At 40.2% G+C, this 18,569-nt stretch overlaps 1 protein-coding gene across 1 annotated transcript; it reads right to left on the minus strand.

The window, feature by feature from the left end:
- Positions 1–8,923: 8,923 nt before the first annotated feature.
- Positions 8,924–18,533, minus strand: ZUP1 (zinc finger containing ubiquitin peptidase 1). Its single transcript, XM_075747949.1, has 9 exons — positions 18,139–18,533; positions 16,059–16,175; positions 15,012–15,121; positions 14,262–14,430; positions 12,862–13,050; positions 12,377–12,545; positions 11,553–11,704; positions 10,998–11,218; positions 8,924–9,723 (listed from the first exon to the last, which is right to left on the minus strand). Exons 1-9 carry the CDS (start codon positions 18,419–18,421, stop codon positions 9,676–9,678), a joined length of 1,458 nt encoding a protein of 485 aa, XP_075604064.1. The 5' UTR covers positions 18,422–18,533; the 3' UTR covers positions 8,924–9,675.
- Between the last annotated feature and the right edge of the window lie 36 nt (positions 18,534–18,569).

The following is an 18,569-nucleotide window of genomic DNA, read 5'->3' on the forward strand; positions in this document are numbered from 1 at the left end:
CAAGCTGTGTGGTGTGGTTGACACACTGGAGGGAAGGGATGCCATCCAGAGGGACCTTGACAGGCTGGAGAGGTGGGCCTGTGCCAACCGCATGAAGTTCAACAAGGCCAAGTGCAAGGTCCTGCATATGGGTCGGCACAATCCCAAACACAAATGCAGGATGGGCAGAGAATGGATTGAGAGCAGCCCTGAGGAGAAAGACTTGGGGGTGTTGGTGGACGACAAGCTCAACATGAGCCGGCAGTGTGCGCTTGCAGCCCAGAAAGCCAACTGTGTCCTGGGCTGCATCAAAAGAGGCGTGACCAGCAGGTCGAGGGAGGTGATTCTGCCCCTCTACTCAGCTCTTGTGAGACCCCACCTGGAGTACTGCGTCCAGCTCTGGGGGCCCCAGCACAAGAAAGACATGGAGCTGTTGGAGCAAGTCCAGAGGAGGGCCATGAAGCTGATCAGAGGACTGGAGCACCTCTCCTTTGAGGACAGGCTGAGGGAGTTGGGATTGTTCAGCCTGGAGAAAAGGCGGCTCTGGGGAGACCTTATAGCAGCCTCCCAGTACCTAAAGGTGGCCTACAGGAAAGCTGGTGAGAGACTGTTTACAAGGGCATGTAGTGACAGGACAAGGGGTAATGACCTTAAGCTGGAGGAGGGTAGATTTAGATTAGTTATTAGGAAGAAATTTTTTTCCTGTGAGGGTAGCGAGGCACTGGAACAGTGCCCAGACAGGTTGTGGAGGCCCCATCCCTGGAAGTGTTCAAGGCCAGGTTGGATGGGGCTTTGGGCAACCTGGTCTAGTGGAGGGTGTCCCTGCCCATGGCAGGGGGTTTGGAACAAGATTATCTTTAAGGTCCTTTCCAACCCAAAACCATTATATGATTCTATGATTCTGTGATTTACGTAGCTATATGAGCTGCAAATGTGAACCAGGTCTGAGTTACAGTATACAGATACACAAGTAAACCCTCTGGCAAAACCAGTTTCTTTATCAGATCACATCCAAGGGAAGAGTTCTTTGAATTGAGGCTTTTATTTTTCTGTTTTGGTTTGCTCTTTTTGCTTTTGGCAGGCCCTGGAGGGTGGAGAAGGGACAGGGAAGAAGCAAGGCTTCAAGAGCTCCTACATCCACCATTCACTTGGAAGAGGAGAAGTTTGTGCTGGGAATGTGTTAAGGACAAGGGCTGATAATGTGTTATTTCTAAACAAGTTGCAGAAATAACATTATTTCCGACTTCTCTGCTCTTTCCTTTCCTGGATCTAAATGGTAAAGCAAGTGCGTAGCAAACACATGAGGTGATGGCCCATGTCATTTAAAATAAACCCTTGCCATAGATCCCTAGCCCTTGTTTCCATACCTTCTGTTCTTCATAAAATGTGTCTTGAAAGAAAATAAAGGACTATTTTATGATCATATTGTTTTATTTATTTAGGTGCAACGGTACCTCATAAACACATCTCTTAACAGCTACCTTTGGTTTCATATTATCTAAGTCAAAGTACACGTTTAAAGGTAAAAAAGTGATAAAGTCTTAGAATTCATCTGTGCAGCTGGAAAGCATTACATTTTGGTAAACTATGATAGCACAGCAGATCAACCATGGCCTCACCATCTGACAAGCATTATATTGCCAACCTCCATGACAGGGCAAGAATGACAAAGAACTGAGTTTTCTCCCTGGTTCCTCTGTATGCAGATGTCACTGATACATAGGATATGTTCTGTTTTAAAGCATTTGAAAATACTATTCAATTTAAAGGAGCCTGAAAAATATTGTGGACTGCCATGGACCAGCTGGTGTGATTATATGGTCAAAGCTCAGCCCAACCTTTGAGACAGGCAAGGCAGATGAAGGATTGTATCTAGAGGATACGACTATTACATTATGTTCCTCCCAGTGCTGACCCAGAGGTTAAGCCCTTGTAAAAGACTGAAAAACACGCTAGTTCTTTAGGAAAAAGTTGAATTCAAAACTCAACAGAGGACATAATTAATTTTTCCATAACGCCTCTGAATTCTTCTAGCAGAAACTGATGTGCTGGTAAGAGAGCACATAAAAATGGTACAACACTATTTATAAAATCCTCATGGAGGAGGAGGGAAAATAAAACAATCATTGCTTTTTGTGGAAAGCTTGACTCCCCCTTGTTGTGGCCTTGTGAGAGGAGCCTGTATGCTTTGGGCATGGCAGCTGCTGTTACGTCCCTGCCCGCCTCTTTCCCATCTCCTGGGAAGCTGCCATCACATGCCAGAGGCCAGGCTCTTGCAACAGGAGTTGCTTTATAGCACCGAGATGACCCTGGAAGGCAGAAGCACAGGCACTAGGAGCCTTTCCTAGCAAGGTGTAGTGTATACAAGTAGAGCAAATCACAACAAGCTGCAAACAGCTTGATCCCCCTCACAGGAGCTGTTCTCCATGGTGGGAAGAGATGGGACCTCAGTGAATTGTCCTTCCTCCTTCCGTGAAGGGCCTGTTGCGGCATGCCTTTCAACCTACACAGTAACTCCTTTTACCATCTACAGACACATATTAGGCCTTATCAGAATAGTTATATTTGGCAAGACAATGAAATCATCCTAGTTTCAGGTCACTTTGTCCCAGTTCCATATCAAAGCACTCCTATCAGCAGCAGTCTCATTTCAACAAGCTAGTAATATACTTAGAGGTCCTACATATCAGCAAAAGATTCACCACAGCTGCAATTACCAGCAAACCAAAAGTTTAAAAGTGTATACTGAACACAGGTAAGCGATGAAGAAGTCTACGCATCTGGCTATGCTATTGCATAGGATTGCGTTGGCCTAAGTGAACGGATGGGAAAGCCTCTGGCAGTGTCACAGCTCTTTCTGCTTTTAGCTGTGATATGAACCTGTCTGGGACTAACAATATTTTTCCAGTGCCTCAGGGGATCCAGAGAGATTACCTTCTGCCGAGGGAATACGCTCCTCCGGGGGTGGCATGGGGGAAGGCAGCTACAGATGTCCACATTTTAATCACAGGGTCCTTTAATTTTACATTTAGTGTTGGGCTTTACTGGAAAGCATCTCAGAAAAGTTCTTTTTAAAAAATATTCGTGGTTCTTTGAGTGCGTATTGCTGTTCATCTTTGATACAAGCATTGCAACTGTTCTTACCTTGTTCTTGTCCTGGGAAATGAAGAGAATGTGAAATTCATCCTTGTGTGCATAGCAGCCCTTTAAATGGTCAAACTAAGAGCTTCCCACCACTGCTAGCAAAGTGAGATGGCAATCCATGTTAGTCAGCTGTCCTGGCGGTTTGTACAATTTTTTCCCATGTGTTTTTACTGGGCTAGGATAGGGCATGCGTGGTCAGATGGAAGCCGTGCGACAGTCTATCTCAATGTCTCTGTGATTCCACACAGTCAATAAAAGGATAAGACCTTTTATCTGTGTATCGTATTGTACATTAGACATTCTATTATAATAACAAGGTCCAAAAGAGTCATTTTCAATCTTTGCCTTTGACAAAATTCAAAGAAATCAGCAAATGAAGCTGCTCATGCATGTTTGATGAAAAAGAATGGGTATAAATAGACACTGAGAGTACGGCATAACAAACAGTTGTCTGGTTACTTCTTGTAAAAGAAGCTCAAACTGATCGTTTGTTAGTCATCTGAACTGTGACCTTCCAATTTTTGCTCTTATAAGTAACAGTCACCACTAAAAAAGAGCAAGGAGGAACAAATTCCAGAGAGTCCATCAATGTAGACGCCATCAATTAAAGTACATGTCAGTTGATATAAATGTCTTCTATGGGTCTGCAAGAACATGCTCAACATATTTGGCTTCTTCTCCCTTAAAGTTGTGAAGTCAATACCCTTTGCTTGTCCAAGTCCCACTTTTTCAGCAGAAGGAGGAAGGAACTTTGCCGGCACTTTCAAGATTTAGACAGTTTATTTCCTTCTACCTCTTTTCTCTCATTCAGCATTAAGGATCTTTAAGTGACCTTCGTGTCATCTTCTATCACTCTCTTATGATGTTCTTCATCATGCCTAAGACAAATTCCTTCTAAATACCTACAAAACAAGACAATTTTTCTTCTTTAAATCCCTTCTTCAGATGACCCTATGCTATGGTACCTGTAAACCACTTGACAGCAGATGGGCAGTCATTGCTGTGATCATTGTTTATCACAGTGACTAATTCTGTCTCCTTATTTCCTATGTCCATCTGTTGTTCGTTATCTTATTTTTAGATTGTAAATGCATTAATCATCTGTGTGTGTACTTGTTAATTTTCTGGACTTTGCCTAGGTATTTGGGCTTTTAGGCATTGCTTCAGTATAAATTCATACTGGGTTTTATAATAAATTGATAAAAGAAATGTCAATAGTAAATTTAATAAAAAAATGTAAACTTTGGGACATTCTTCCTTCTATCATACCATAGGCAAAACAAACGCATACACCTAACTACATTGGCCACAGGTGAAACCAACGTACAAGATACTGTTGTGATCTCAAGAGAGAGGAACGAGCATTCAGATGGAGATGTAAAATGGAGAAAATGCCACGGGGTCAGTCACCCTGCTCCTGTGATCAGAACAAAAGCAGGTAAAGAAATAAACCAAAAGAATGCTGATGCATAAATATATGGAGAAAGTTGGGAGGGTTTAATAGAACCAACAGCATGTTTCAAACTGACCAGCCTTTGTTTTTTTTCTTGGGATTTCCAGGCAGTAACTGAAAGTTGCATGAAAAGGGACCAGAGTCAAGACAATCAGGATCAGTCTTACGTAGGTCTCATGATCAAACCTATGTGTAGGTTACAACTTTGGTTATGACACTTTGTGCAGATTTGACTACTTTTCCTACATCATTTCAATAACCTCTTTTGATCTGAAGCAATAGTTTTCATTGTACCACTATCAACACTTTATTAAATGCATCTCAGCTGCTTATGTGCTTTTGGCACATCTGATTGTAAAAGTAGCTTATTGCTATTTATTGCTCAATACTTTCTTTGTAAGAGTCTTCTTTAAAGAGTCATTCCTGTGCATACACTAACCTTTACCCTGATCTAACAATGAGATTGCCATAACAAGTAGAGGAGAAAAAAGAAACAAATAATCTATTTGTATGAACTATGTATGAACTACTGTGAACTCGTGGTATGAGAGTCTCATAGGCCAGGTAGGAGGGTAACAGGGAACTGCTGCCATAAGCCTCACACATCTAACATTACCTTTTTTTTTAAGATAATGGGGAGAGGGAAAGGAAGAGAAAATTCAGAGGGAAAAGATGAGTTCTGGAGATAAAGATTAGAGAGAAGGAATTGAGAAATAGTTAAAGGAGATTTTAATTTTTTTTAAATTATTATTATTATTTTACTTTTGGATTTTTTACTGAGGTTTATACAGAGGTTATTTATTCAACTTAGAAAAAATATTTTAAGAAGTAAAATATCACATTTCTAGAATTCATTGTCAGTAATAGATGTGCCGCATGAAAAGCAGGAAACTTGATGAGGGAGTAGTTGCATACTGATATTTTGTTCCTTCCCCAAGCAAGAGCTTTATGAAATTTCCTCTCCTACCTATTTAGGAGAAACTTATTATTTTACACAATAACAACTGCTTTGCTTAAGTGACAGTGGATATCTTTTCTCTCTTCAGGAAATCCTCCAGATTTGATTTCTCTAACCTGGTTATGATTTTGAAAGAATGAATAAAGAAGACTAACCTATCCTTAAATTTTCTATAGACACAGATAGTCTGCAAGAAAATATTTATTTTTAAAAAAAAACTCAGGGAAGATATATTGCCTCAGAACATTAATTAGATGTTATTTAGAAACAGACACAAATTCTCCACGGGAATGAATTTATCACTCAAGATGCTAGAATATGCAGAGATGCATGCTGACTTTGTGCTGACACTACAGAATAATGAAATGCTGATGTATGACACCTGACAGCTTTTATTAGGAAATAAATGCTGGAACATAAGCTCTGTCAGCATTTGCTGCTTAGCAATACATATGGTATGAAGGATACTGTTTTTATAACTAGGGCTCAAATGGCAGTGCTTCCTCATAGTAACACCCTTCCCTAATCTCTTCATCTCTAGAATCCGACTGCTATTAAAAAAACATAAAAAACCTTTATTTGCTGTGCTTGCATGGAAAATGCAGTGTAATCCATGCGGTATTGTCTGAGCGTTCTCTGCGTATGAAAACTATTATGAAATAACCATGAGATGGAAATAAAACTTATCACTTCTCTCCAGTCTACAGGTGCCTCCTGCACGACTCCCTGGGATGTCCCCATGCCACCTGCAGAAAGGAGAGGAACAGCACTGAAATCATATGCTAGAAAACACCTCATACAGGTGAGCTCTTGTCTGCACAGAGGGAATCATCACTTTCAGGGCTGGAAGGTGCAATGAAATTCACTGCCATACCACCCAAGAGAATAATTAGGATGTGTTAAAATTGTTTTTGTGAGAAAAACCTAGGGGTCACCAAAATCCACATTTTTCACCAGAATATTTCATCTAAAAATGCCTATCTATAAAGAAATGTGAATTAGAACTAAATACTGGCATTACTAGAATATTACTAGCATACTAGAATTAGATTACTTGATTTTTTGCTTCAAAATAACATTCACATTAAAGTCGCTATAAGTTCTTAATATTATAGTATATAAAAAGTATTTGGACAAGTCATATAGAAGAGAAATTTAATATAAATAGACAGAAAAGAATGAAACATTTGGCTCCCAAAATTTTGAATATACAGAGAGTTTGTCATTGTTCCCAAGAAGAAATGAATACATTTTCAAAATCATGATAAAACAGTTACAGCTTCTGACGATCCCAAGTGGCAATTATCATGATAATCACCTGAAGCTTTTCTGAGAGTTAGGTTACTCCTTGTAAAGAATAAACTGCTTCAGCACACAATGTATGGCAGATTCAGGAGACCCTTCAGTAATAGGTTTGTGCTCTGTCTTGCTTAGGTTCACAGCCACTCCTTCACTGCTTTTTTCAGGAAATACAGTTTGCAGCTGAACATGAGAGGCTAGGACCTCCAGCAATGACAAGTCTCTGCTATTTACTTCTCATTGCAGAAGCGTACTACTCCTTCCCTTGCCTGCTGCCTGGGAGGAGAAAAGCAGATCAAAGTCCTTCTTGGAATTTCAGGAACACACTGTCAGTTTCTTCACCCAAGAAGAACCAAATATTCAGGGTCTTGTGAATAGATCCAAACAGGATCCTGTTGTTTCTCTGAAGCAACTATTTGCAAAGAAGATAAGAAGTTCAGCTTCTGTGAACCCAGGGGAGTCAGACAGGAAGAGGAAACATCCCTTAAGCAGTTATTTTAGTTGGCATTGAGCCCAAATGCACTCATTCTCTCTCTCAGGGCAAGGTTTTGGTAGCAATTCAGGCTCTAAGTCCTGGGTCTCATTAGGGTTATTTTAACGTTTTGCTACCCCACTGTTTTCTTTCCAGTGGTACCCAGTTTGAAAGTTACCCCATTCCCTGAAAAGGCTATTGTTTGTTATACCATAATTACCTTTACATGGCAGTCCTAGAGTCAAGCTGAAACAAGTGAGACACCAGGAACTTGACCTTTATCAGTCTGTAACTGGGCTGGTGTTGCTCTGACACTCAAGTGCTTGTTAAAAAAAACAACCAAACACAAAACAAACAGAAAAACCCCCAATAACAAAACAAAGACAACGAAATTTATTGGGATCTTGGCATAAGGTCATGCTTACACAGGGAATCAAATATCTCAAGTGGCTGGTGCTGCTCAGGTGGTGACAGGCATCACCGTTGCAAGAGCCCTCACAGAGGCATCTTCAGCTGGTCAGGTGAGACTCCCACTCCTCTGCTCATTTATTATCTAGCTGCCCCATAGCAATTACGTAGGAATCAAAACTGCACGTACAAGCCAGTAAAAAAATATTTCAAATTTGGTGCATTACAGCACTTCATTGAAACACCAGCTTAGTCCCAATGGCAGCATGAACACACGAGTGAGGAGCTGGGGCTGAGCCGCAGTTCCTGCCCCTCAGGCTTGGCCATCTGGGCAGTGTCATGCTGGTAAAGAACGTGCTCTGTCTGGAATTAGCAGAGCCTCAGCCAGGAACAGATTCCACCCCAGTCACAGGGGAGGTGAGGGAACAGTGCAGAAAAGATTGACATGTATCCATGAGAAGTTAAACGATGGCATGGCAGCAAAACTTCACATGGCGTAAGAACATGTGCCACACAGACCAGGGCTGATGTGGGAGCTGATGGTCCCCCAATTCCAAAGAACTGTCCCTAGTGTCAGCCCTTCCACTGTCCTAAATATTAACTCTTTCACAGGCTGTAGATCGCTTCTACATACCTACTGGAATTAATGCGTTTTCATAACTAAAATTTTTACCTTCATGCATGTTTCAGGAAAATTATTGTTTATGGGTTCTAATATCTTCACAAGATCATGCATTTCACTGCTTCCAAAGATTACCAATTCTTATTGCCACAGCATATTAAACATGAGAAACAGGTTAATGGTAAGACTCCTGCACCTACATCTAGGTGTCAACATGTAAGAGTCTAAATGAAAAGGAAATATTTAAACTCTACCCACAGTAAATGGATGCCATGTCGTGCTTCAGTTGCTTAAACAAAGGCTATTTGCAACACATTCCACCACCCATCCCAGCCTCCAGCCGCCCCACTGAAGAGGGATGACTCTTACATTCACATGGAGTAACATGTTTTACACATCGTAGGGTGCCTCAAACGCCCAAGATCCTTGTTTCAGGAGATGGCTCCGGTGTCTTAAATGGCACTAACCCTGCACAATGCAGTCAACACTTCAAATCTCCTTTTGAGGTGCCTCTGAGGCCTAGGGGCTATACATTATAAAACATACCCCAAAATAGAAATAAAAGGATGAGATAAAGAATAAACACTATTTTAAAATATTTTTGTATTTTATTTATTCATGATACAAAATAAGTATTTTCTTTCTATACCCCAATGGATTGTCTTGGGTAGCCCCTAGAGCACACGCACCCCACTTTGGACACCGCTATCTTAGACCTCACAGCCAATGCTAACACTGATCCACCTCATAAGCACACGTTCACGTTTACAAGTGATACATCTAGAGAAGCCAGCTAACTGAAAAGTAGTTCACTAAAGAAGTAAAGAAGTAAGTTAATCTCTGGTGGAACAGACAGAAATCACTGAACTACTTCGCAAATAGTTGCAGGAGAATTTGCTGAGGCATAATAGGTATTTGTTGAACAAATTTGGTAAGAAACAGAGCATTGGCCACAGAGGCACCACAAATATATTTACAGAGGTAAACCATGACCAGGCACTCCAATAATGCAGTTTATGCACTGCTTATTGACAGTTAACTATGGTGCAGTTTGCTACAGGATGGTAGGTGCTGCTTTGTAATTTAAGCAACTAAGAAAATACCAAATTTTCTAGTAAGACAAAGCCTGTAATACTTCAGAGTTACAGACTCATCAGGAAGGCAGAATTTTGATTGAAGATTCAAACTACAGGTTTACTCCAGTGTTGTGCTTCTCCAGAGCCCCCAAGCATTTATGGAGACATAGTTTAAGTCTAGAAATTGTTGAGTTAGGGTCACAGTCCAGAAATTTAATGTTTTGCATCCAGCGAATTCCAGAAGGAGGTAAAAAAAGGCATCCTTTAAGGAATCTTCTCTGATGTTAAGACCTGAGAAGCGTGGCAACGAGCCTAAAAAAAAGGTGGGGAGAGAGGAAAGAGAACAGTTTAAAGAAATACCACTGAAAATACCTAAAATACCACTTTAAAGAGCATTTTCCAAATTAGTAGTTTAGTAAGCTTAATGAGCATAAGGGGTTATATTTCATCTTAATTAAATGGGAGCATTCAACACAAAATTCTAAACAACTGATATTTTAAAATATAAATCAAATCTTTGAAACGAGGGGCGGGGGGGTGGAAACAACAACCAAAAACCCCCAGAAACAAGCAAACCCTCCCCCCCCCCCAATCCCAAACAACATTCTTCCTTTTACTGTGTCCTCAATTTTAAAGCTTTTGCCAGTAGGAGGAAGAGAGGATGCCTCTGTTTCACTGATATTTCTGACATGTCCAGGGCCAGAAAACACTTAAGACAATACCTCATTTCAATATACAGCTATTAAATACAGTTGAGCAGGTGACTTAGTCACCAGTTATTTCATAGTTTAAACAAAAGTCTGTCCTGAAGCTTGAAAAACGCTAAACAGTGCTGACATGACACCCCAGAATCAGAACATGGGTGCTCAGAATCAATTTCTCAGTGTAGGAAAGAGAAAGCTTAAGAAGCAAAAATCTGACATTCAGCTGAAAACTTCTAAGGTCATAAAAGGTTACAATGCCCAAAGTGAAACACGAGGATAGGATTTACAAAAATGCCAACAGCTCAAACATACAAGTACTCAGAGCTGTATTTTGAATCTATAAAGTTCTAAGTACTTTCAGAAAGCAGAATCCATTAGTTCTAGTGTTCAAGCTGAGGAGGCATTGGATTGTTAGGCCACAGTATCTGTGCGCCTTGTCCTTTAAATATCAAAGCTGGTAGATACCACATAGTCTTTACAAAGTTGCAGCAAAAACCCCTGAACAGAATTTTGGATTATGAATGCTTTGGCAGTTCCTTATATGCCCACAATAAGTTATTTAGGAGAAAATATTGTAAGAAAATGAAAAGAAAAAAAAAAAAGTCTAATTTATGTGCAACCAGCTGCAAGCTCCATAAAAGACGTAGAAGTCAGTTACATCAAGGTGGCATGCATTTACATGCAAGTTTTTTTAGTACTGATACCCTGAGATTAGTCAATTCAGGGAGTAAGCAGAAAGTAGCAAAGAACAACAACAAAAAAAGTGAAAAGATAAAAAAAAATCACCATGCAACCATATATGCATATGCATTTCCGTATTAGAGAAGAGATGCAGATTCTCTTAAATTTCCTTAGACAGAAACTATTTTCCAAAATACTTACAGCTTTCTCTTCCAATGAGAGTACACCATCTACAGCCACTATCTGGTATTGCTTTTCTTTTAAGCTACCCACAAATTTCCGAAGTAGTTTGAGACTAGTACCATCACTGTTTTGTTTCAGGAGTTTCTGCATTTCTTGGGATGGACATCCCGGGTCAAACAGAAGCAAACATAAGGTTTTATTCTTCTTCTCTTCTATTCCAACAACAGTACGACTATGACCTAATTTCAAAATAGATTGTCAGTATTTTAAAAACACATAAATCCCATTTACTTCCTCTTAGTATACTACTTATTTTCAGATCAAGGGAGATATTACTTGACATTTAGTAAGGTAGATATAAGTAAAGAGCAGATGTCAGAAAATTGAGATCTCAATCATACCCAATCTAAAAAAAATACAAACTTTAATGTTGCTCTTACTAATTAAAAAAACAGCAGGAAATAAAGTCATGCCTTCAAATAAATGAAGAAGGAATGCAAAATGCTGCTCTGAATTGCAGCCATATAAAGAAAGATAGAGAATAGTAAGAAACCAGCATATTGTGATACCGACCTTGATGTTGCAAGTAGATAGGTGGTTTGGAAGTACACACTACCTTTGAACCACCTTCATGGTCTGTAGAATAGTAACGTAAAACCCACTCAAATAAATGAGGGTGTGTACCCATAGGGCCAGTTGGTTTGTGGAAATCAATGATTTGACACCTACAGAACATTTAGAATGAAAACAACAATAAAATTTCAAGCAGATTGTTTGTTAAAACTATTTTTTTACCTCTCAGTCCTTTCCTCCTGCACCAAGAATGTTTTGTTAACACAGCAATTCCAGGTGTCGTGGTCATTACCACTTTTTTTTTTTTTTTTTTAAATACAGGAGCAGGGGACACATAATTACAAAGCAATACAATATACACTGTTCAAAACTGGAAAATTTATTCTGTAACAAAGAAACACTCTACTCTGTTCAGTCTAACAAGAACTTGTGAAGCTTGCAAAAATTAGAATCTCTGATTTTTTTGTAGAAGTGATACATGTACACTAGAGAATCCAATTAACAGTTCTCAATTATTCAAGTGAATAGCTGAAATTCAGACTCTTCTTGAGAAGAAACTTACAGATAAATTTTTTAAACAATGTTTGATTTTATGCATATGTGGCACAATTCTTCACCAAGTCTCAATGTTCTAAGCAGTTATTCAATTTATGTACCTGTATAAGTAGTTACACAGCTTTATGCTGCACAAAATCAGATCTGTTGGTTAAATTTAAAGCCACTAAGGTGTCTTTGTCATTGCACAGTTGGCAATTCTGACCTTTAAAGGTACAGAACTTAAAATCAGCACTTAATAACAACAACAACAAAAAAGCAATATTTACTTTATCCTGAGACTGGTTAACAGTGAATAAATTTCACATGCTCCTATCCATGCTTTGGAACCATGTAATCTGTTGTTGAAGTGAGATGCCCCATGAGGATCAAAGCCTTCTCTCCAGGCATCTTCAATCATGGACTGAATCTTTGGTATACTAGGAATTAGTGTAGTATCTGGAACAGAAAAGCTTTTGAATTGTGGTTACAATTACTGAAATAGCCTATTAATTAAAAATATTCAGCTTCTTTTATATGAGGCAGTTAATGTTACAAAGATGCACCAAAAAACCTAAAGTTAAAACTTCAACCATATCATGCCTTGCCAGTATTCACCCCTCTGATTCTTTCCACAGTAAGTTGCAGTGGTATAATAAGCGCGTAATAGGTATCATTGACCTAGTAAGCCTCGCTGTGTAAATTAAAAAGGTAAAACATCAGTCAGTAGTCATCTGAGGTATGTGAAACAAATAGACAGTGTTTTGTTTAATACCTCTCAAGCAGTCATTATACAAGCTGTTTTGCAACAGCGAGGAAAGGATCATTTGGAAATTCCTGTAACCACAACCCCAGCCTCTGTCACCCAAAGATGAGTGGAAGTGGTCTACTCCTGTTGAAAGCCATACATGCCTCACATCTTTGTTTTCGTTCTGATAGTACTTGCACAATGCTTCGATGACCCCTAAAAGATGACCAAACATAAAGTTTATCTGTAAAATGAACTACAAAGTTTGTAAGAAGAAGATTCCCCAGCTTGGAACAGATACAGATTAAGACAAGTTATTTTAAATCTTCTAAGTGATCCTACGTTACATCTAGAACCCAAATCACAAAACCAGTGGACACTGCACCTATTTCATTTCGATGGTGTCTGATGAATTTATGTACTATGAAGCTTTCAAAATTCAACCTATTTTTTCACTGCTGCTACACAATGAGTATTTTAATTTAAACAGCTTGGACTACATTATAAGTTGTGATATGCACAGGAACTATTACAATGAAACAGGAAAAGTAAAGTCAACAATAAAGCATTCCTATGCCACTGCCACCTCCAGTACAACGTCCCCTTAAAAACATGCAAATACTTATGCACACTATGTAATACCTTTATTCCCCCCAAATTATTTTTTCTGGAGAAACTAAGACAAGAAAAGGAATGACATAGAACTTGAGAATTACTATAAGTATTTTTAAAAAAAATCCACTTGCAGGATATTCCAAATCCTCCTCTGTTACATGAAAGAACATGCTTGGGAATGCTCTCTCTAATTTGTAAACGTAAGTTCTCAAACTTACATGCTATTATGATGACAATAATTCCATAGCTATCACAGATTATTTTCTGAATTCCTCTCTGAAGTCTAAATCATTACCAAGAATGAAAATTTTAAATATATTATTTCCGCTCAATATATTTTATAGAAGAAATTTTATTTTACCTGTTAAGAACCAAACGGGTATTTCGTAAGCTAGAAGCACAAGATAAAAAGCTACTGTAAACTTTAACAGCTACACTAGGTTAGGAACCGATGAGTACTAAGTAGTAAACAAGCACACACTCAAGGACAACCAACTTGTAATAAGACATTTGTGTCTCTTGATACATATTGTATTTGGGCCCTTAACCAGACAACTTGGTTCCAAAGTTCCATAGAAAACAGAAAAAGAAAAAAAGCCTTCAGGTTAGAATACAATTAGAAATATACCAAGCTTTAATTTCCTTATTAGTTTAGGACTAAAATGGTATAGATTGATCTAGATAATAAGGATTAGAACTAGGGTGCAACCAATATTAAACATCCAATTATATGCTTTGTTAAAGACAGGTTTGGTCACTACAACCTAGGTCTAAAAAGTACAGTCTTAGTTGTATAATTTCAGGATTTTTACCTGAGGTCTTTGTTTTCCCATCATCTATACCAAAAGCTAAACATTCCATCATGTCAGTTTTTCTCTTGTGATATTCAAAAGGCTGCATCCTTCCTCTGTCAACTTCCCTTTCCATATTCTTTAGAAATTGCTGCTTGTAGCCTCCAGAATTATCCAAGCCATATTGTCTCTGTTAGGGATGAAATGTGCATGATTTAAATCACATTTTTTTAAATTCACCTTTAGTGATTCTGGGAAGCTGTATGCACTTTCAGTAACTTTGAAAAACAGTGAACAGCAAGACATAAAAACTTCAGATTTATATTTTAGAGCTGAAGGCCACGCTTCACTCCTGAATAGGAATGTAGGACTAGGAAAGCCACACCTGGAAGAGCAGGCACATTCCTCTGCTCCCTCTTGGGCAGACAGCCATTGGCACAGAAGCAGTCAAACGGCCAGGAGGTAGCGGGAGTGGGAAAAGAGCTATCAGGGCTGTGAGGTGGGAGGGAGAGGGAAGCAGGACCTAGCAGTAGGGCATGCACAGGGAGCACCCGGCCCCATCCTCAGCCAGCACCACTCAAAGCTGTAAAGCCAAGTAACTCAAGGCAGGCACGCTCAGCACCCGTGCCAGGACGGGGGCTGCTGAGAGCTTGTGTTTGCACTGTACCACTACCGCAATGTATGGCCATACCGGGTCATTCCAGTTCCAAGACACTCAGCTCCTAATGGCACAACTGTTCAAAATTTTACCATTTAGAAATATTACTGTACCTGCAGCTTTTTGAATTCTTCCCTCTCCCGCCTCTCTTCTTCTGATCTCTGCTGTTTATCTTCTTCAATTTGGAGCCGTTGAGCCAGTTCTAGATCTCTTATGTTTCCACCTACCCAGGAATAACATTCCAAAGAGAGAGGACTTGATCAGGAGGTTAACAATACTCTGATGGATCATTTATTTAATTTGTAAAGATTCTTTTCTAAGCAGACATACATAAACACAACTGGGCATTAATTTTAAGAGATGCATCCCACACTATTTTAAGCTATTAGCAATGAACACTAAACAGGACTGACTGCATTCAGTTTACCAAGACTCAGACTCCTGGCTTGGACAAAGTTTATGCAGAGTTACAGGAGCAATTACTTGGCAAATAATGCATGTACCTCTACTCTTAAGAAAACAGCTTTTGTTTGCTATGTTTCACTTCATTGTTAGCAAGAAGTCCCAGTTTCTTGAACCACACACTTATTAGCTTCCAGGATCACTACCAGCAGTCTCATAAGAAAGTGACAAAAACAAATATAGGATCAGAGAAGTGGACAGGGATTCTCTTGGATTTTATTAGCCATGCTAATAAATGAAACCAATTTTGATTCCTTTATCACTATAGCTAATGAATCAGCACAAGCATTTAGATAAAAGAATTGAAGCTTTCATAAACTACAGATTTTCAGCTCATCACACTGGAATGTGCCATACTAAATTCCATGCACATAAATTTTCTATAGAGCTAGGAAAAAAAACATATAACATGGTTGTCTTTTAAACATTTGTCGCGCTAAGATTTAGTTTTGGTTAACATACAGTGCATTTACTTAAAGATACATAGACAAATATTTCTTTCAGCATATGGAATTAAGTAGAGCACTTGGATAAGTGATAGGACTCACTATTAACTATGTTAACCTGATTATGTATGTGCCCAGTTCTCATTAAGTAAGGAAATATTTAGTTTAAATTTTGTCTGATATTCTATAGTACAACACGCAAATACTTCTAAATGATTTAAAGTATTATCAAGCCTGTATCCTTTCACATACCTTCCACAAAGCTATGTTCCTCTAAGTGTAAATCCACATGTTCTTCAAGAATCTGAATGTTTGTACAGGTAAGACTGCACATTGGACATTCATATAGCTGTTCACCATTTCCTGTGTCTGAAAAAGAAATGCAGTTTCTTGATTAATGCAATTCCTGGTTTCTGTGAGAATCACCCCTCTAATGGATATACAGTCCAGGATAAATACACAGTACTGAATTTTGTGTTGCCATTGAAAACTCCGCAGCAAATTCTAAACAGCTGTTACTCTCTTAACCGTTTAGGAATTTGTATCTAAATACCTGAAAATTTTAAGACATATTTTCCTTCTTTCTATTAATCAAGTTTTGCCCATTTAACTTACAGACAACAACTTGCTATGATATTTGTATTAAGAAATGCTTAATCTGAAATATCAAACCATTAATGAAAAGATCTCTCCTGCTAACAGAAGAACACTTGCTTACAAAACTAATATTCACGTGGTAACACAGCAGTTGGTAGGCAGAAAGAATAAAGTAAAATGTGCTGTCATTCTTACTTTGTTGGTCTTCCTGGATGTCCTCAAATAAACATTCTTTCTGCAGTTTTAGTATTATTATTGAAAAGTACCATATAGAATAAGGTTTGAAAGTACTTCTGGAGATCATCTAGTCCCTCAAAGCAGGGTCAAACTATACAGGTTAAGTTACACAGGGCCTTTTCCAGTCAGTTTTTTAATACCTCCAAGGACAGACACTCCACAAGCTTCCCAGACAACTTATTGCAGTGTTTGACCACTCTCACAGTAAAAAAAAAAAAAAAAAAAAAAAAAAGGCGTTCTTGTGTTTAAATTGCATTTCCTATATTTCAATTTGTGCCCACTGCCTGTCATCCTGTCACTGGGCACCACAGAGAAGAGCTCAACTCCGTGTTTACTGCACTCCTTTTCAGTCCCTAGATTTTACTTACACCTTCCTAGGTTCACAAAACACAGGAATTAATATGCTATTTTAACTGGTTTTGGAAAGCATTTGCCCAAGCCAAAACTTCATGACTGGCTGGAGGGAACATCAATGGTATAATAATCTAAATTCATCAGTAAGATTTTGCGTAACACTGCAATATATATAGTTTCCTGAAACACACTATGTACATAAAAAAAACCAACACACCCTTAATGCACTATTTTTTAAAAAGAAATTTCCATGCTGGCAAGTAAGTTATTTATTCCAGTTCTGTATGATTTGCACCCATAGAAGTAAAATATTCAATGCTAAGATCTGGATTTTTCTAAGATAAACATTTTTAATCACATACTGTGCAGTGTGATTGACTATACTGCCACAGTCTGCATCCTCATCATAGTTTGTTGACTGTCTTGTCAGTAACATAGCTTGTATACTGGTTTTGGCTGAGATAGAGTTAATTTTCTTCATAGTAGTTAGTATGAGGCTATGCCTTGGATTTGTGCTGAAAAGAGTGTTGATAACACAGAGATGTATTAGTCACTGCTGAGTAGTGCTTACAGAGCCAAGGCCTTTGCTGCTTCTCACCCTACCAGCGAGTAGCTGGGGGTGCACAAGGAGTTGGGAGGGGACACAGCTGAGACAGCTGACCTCAACTGACCAAAGGGATATCCCACACCATATGATGTCATGCTCAGCATATAAAGCTGGGGAATAGCATTTGTCTTCCCAAGTAACTGTCGTGCATGATGGAGCCCTGCTTTCCTGGAGATGAACACATGCCTGCTGATGGGAAGCAGTGAATGCATTCCTTGTTTTGCTTTGCTTGTGTGTGTGGATTTTGCCGAATAGGTAAAAAACACCTCCCTAACACACAAAAGCTTTACACTTTATTTTCATTGACACGGATGGTGTATTTTGAGTGCGCAAAACGGTTCCGGAGCCCTCCAGCTGCACCCGCACAGCGGAGGAGGCACTCCGGCAGCGCCCCGGGCACGGTGCGGGCACGGTGCGGGAGGTCGGTCCCTGGCACTAGCAGCAAAGCGCCGCAGCGCGGCTCTCCGCTCCCCGCCCAGGCGGCCACGGCCAGCCCCAACCTCCGCGGGGCCCAAGCGCGACACCCCCGCCGCTCACCTGCGCCCAGGGCACCCAGCAGGTGTCCGTGCCGCGCCGTAACGTGCGCCTCCAGCTCCTGCCCCGCCGCCTCCCCGCAGAAGGGGCACTGGGGCAGCTCCGCGGTGAGCTCGGGGCTGCGGGCACCCGGCGGCTCCGGGTGGGCAGCCTCGATGTGCCGGCGGAGCTCGTCACAGCCCGGGGCGGCGGCGCCGCAGAACGGGCAGCGGGGCTGGCGGCCCAGGTGCCGCCGCACCGCCGCCTCCGAGGACAGCGCCTGCCCGCAGACATCGCACACCAGCATCGCGCCGCCGCCGCCCGCCTCCCGCGGGAAACGAAACTGCTGCCCAACGGCCGCCCCGCGCCAGCAGCCACTCGTCACGTCCCACCCGCGCACCGCTGCCTGCTGGGAAGTGTCGTTTCCTTGCCCGGGGCGAGTGCCTGGCGCGCGC

This window comes from Balearica regulorum, chromosome 3 (genome assembly GCF_011004875.1).
Source record: "Balearica regulorum gibbericeps isolate bBalReg1 chromosome 3, bBalReg1.pri, whole genome shotgun sequence".
Taxonomy (NCBI): Eukaryota; Metazoa; Chordata; class Aves; order Gruiformes; family Gruidae; genus Balearica; species Balearica regulorum.

Excerpts from the sequence above, each read along its gene's own strand:
- ZUP1 (XM_075747949.1), bottom strand. The coding sequence starts at position 18,421 with ATGCTGGTGTGCGATGTCTGCGGGCAGGCGCTGTCCTCGGAGGCGGCG. Across the intron at positions 16,176-18,138 it reads GCTGGGTGCCCTGGGCGCAG|ACACAGGAAATGGTGAACAG; the intron begins GTGAGCGGCGGG and ends TTTCTTTTTCAG. Across the intron at positions 11,705-12,376 it reads TTAACCAGTCTCAGGATAAA|GTGTCAAATCATTGATTTCC; the intron begins GTAAATATTGCT and ends AATGTTCTGTAG.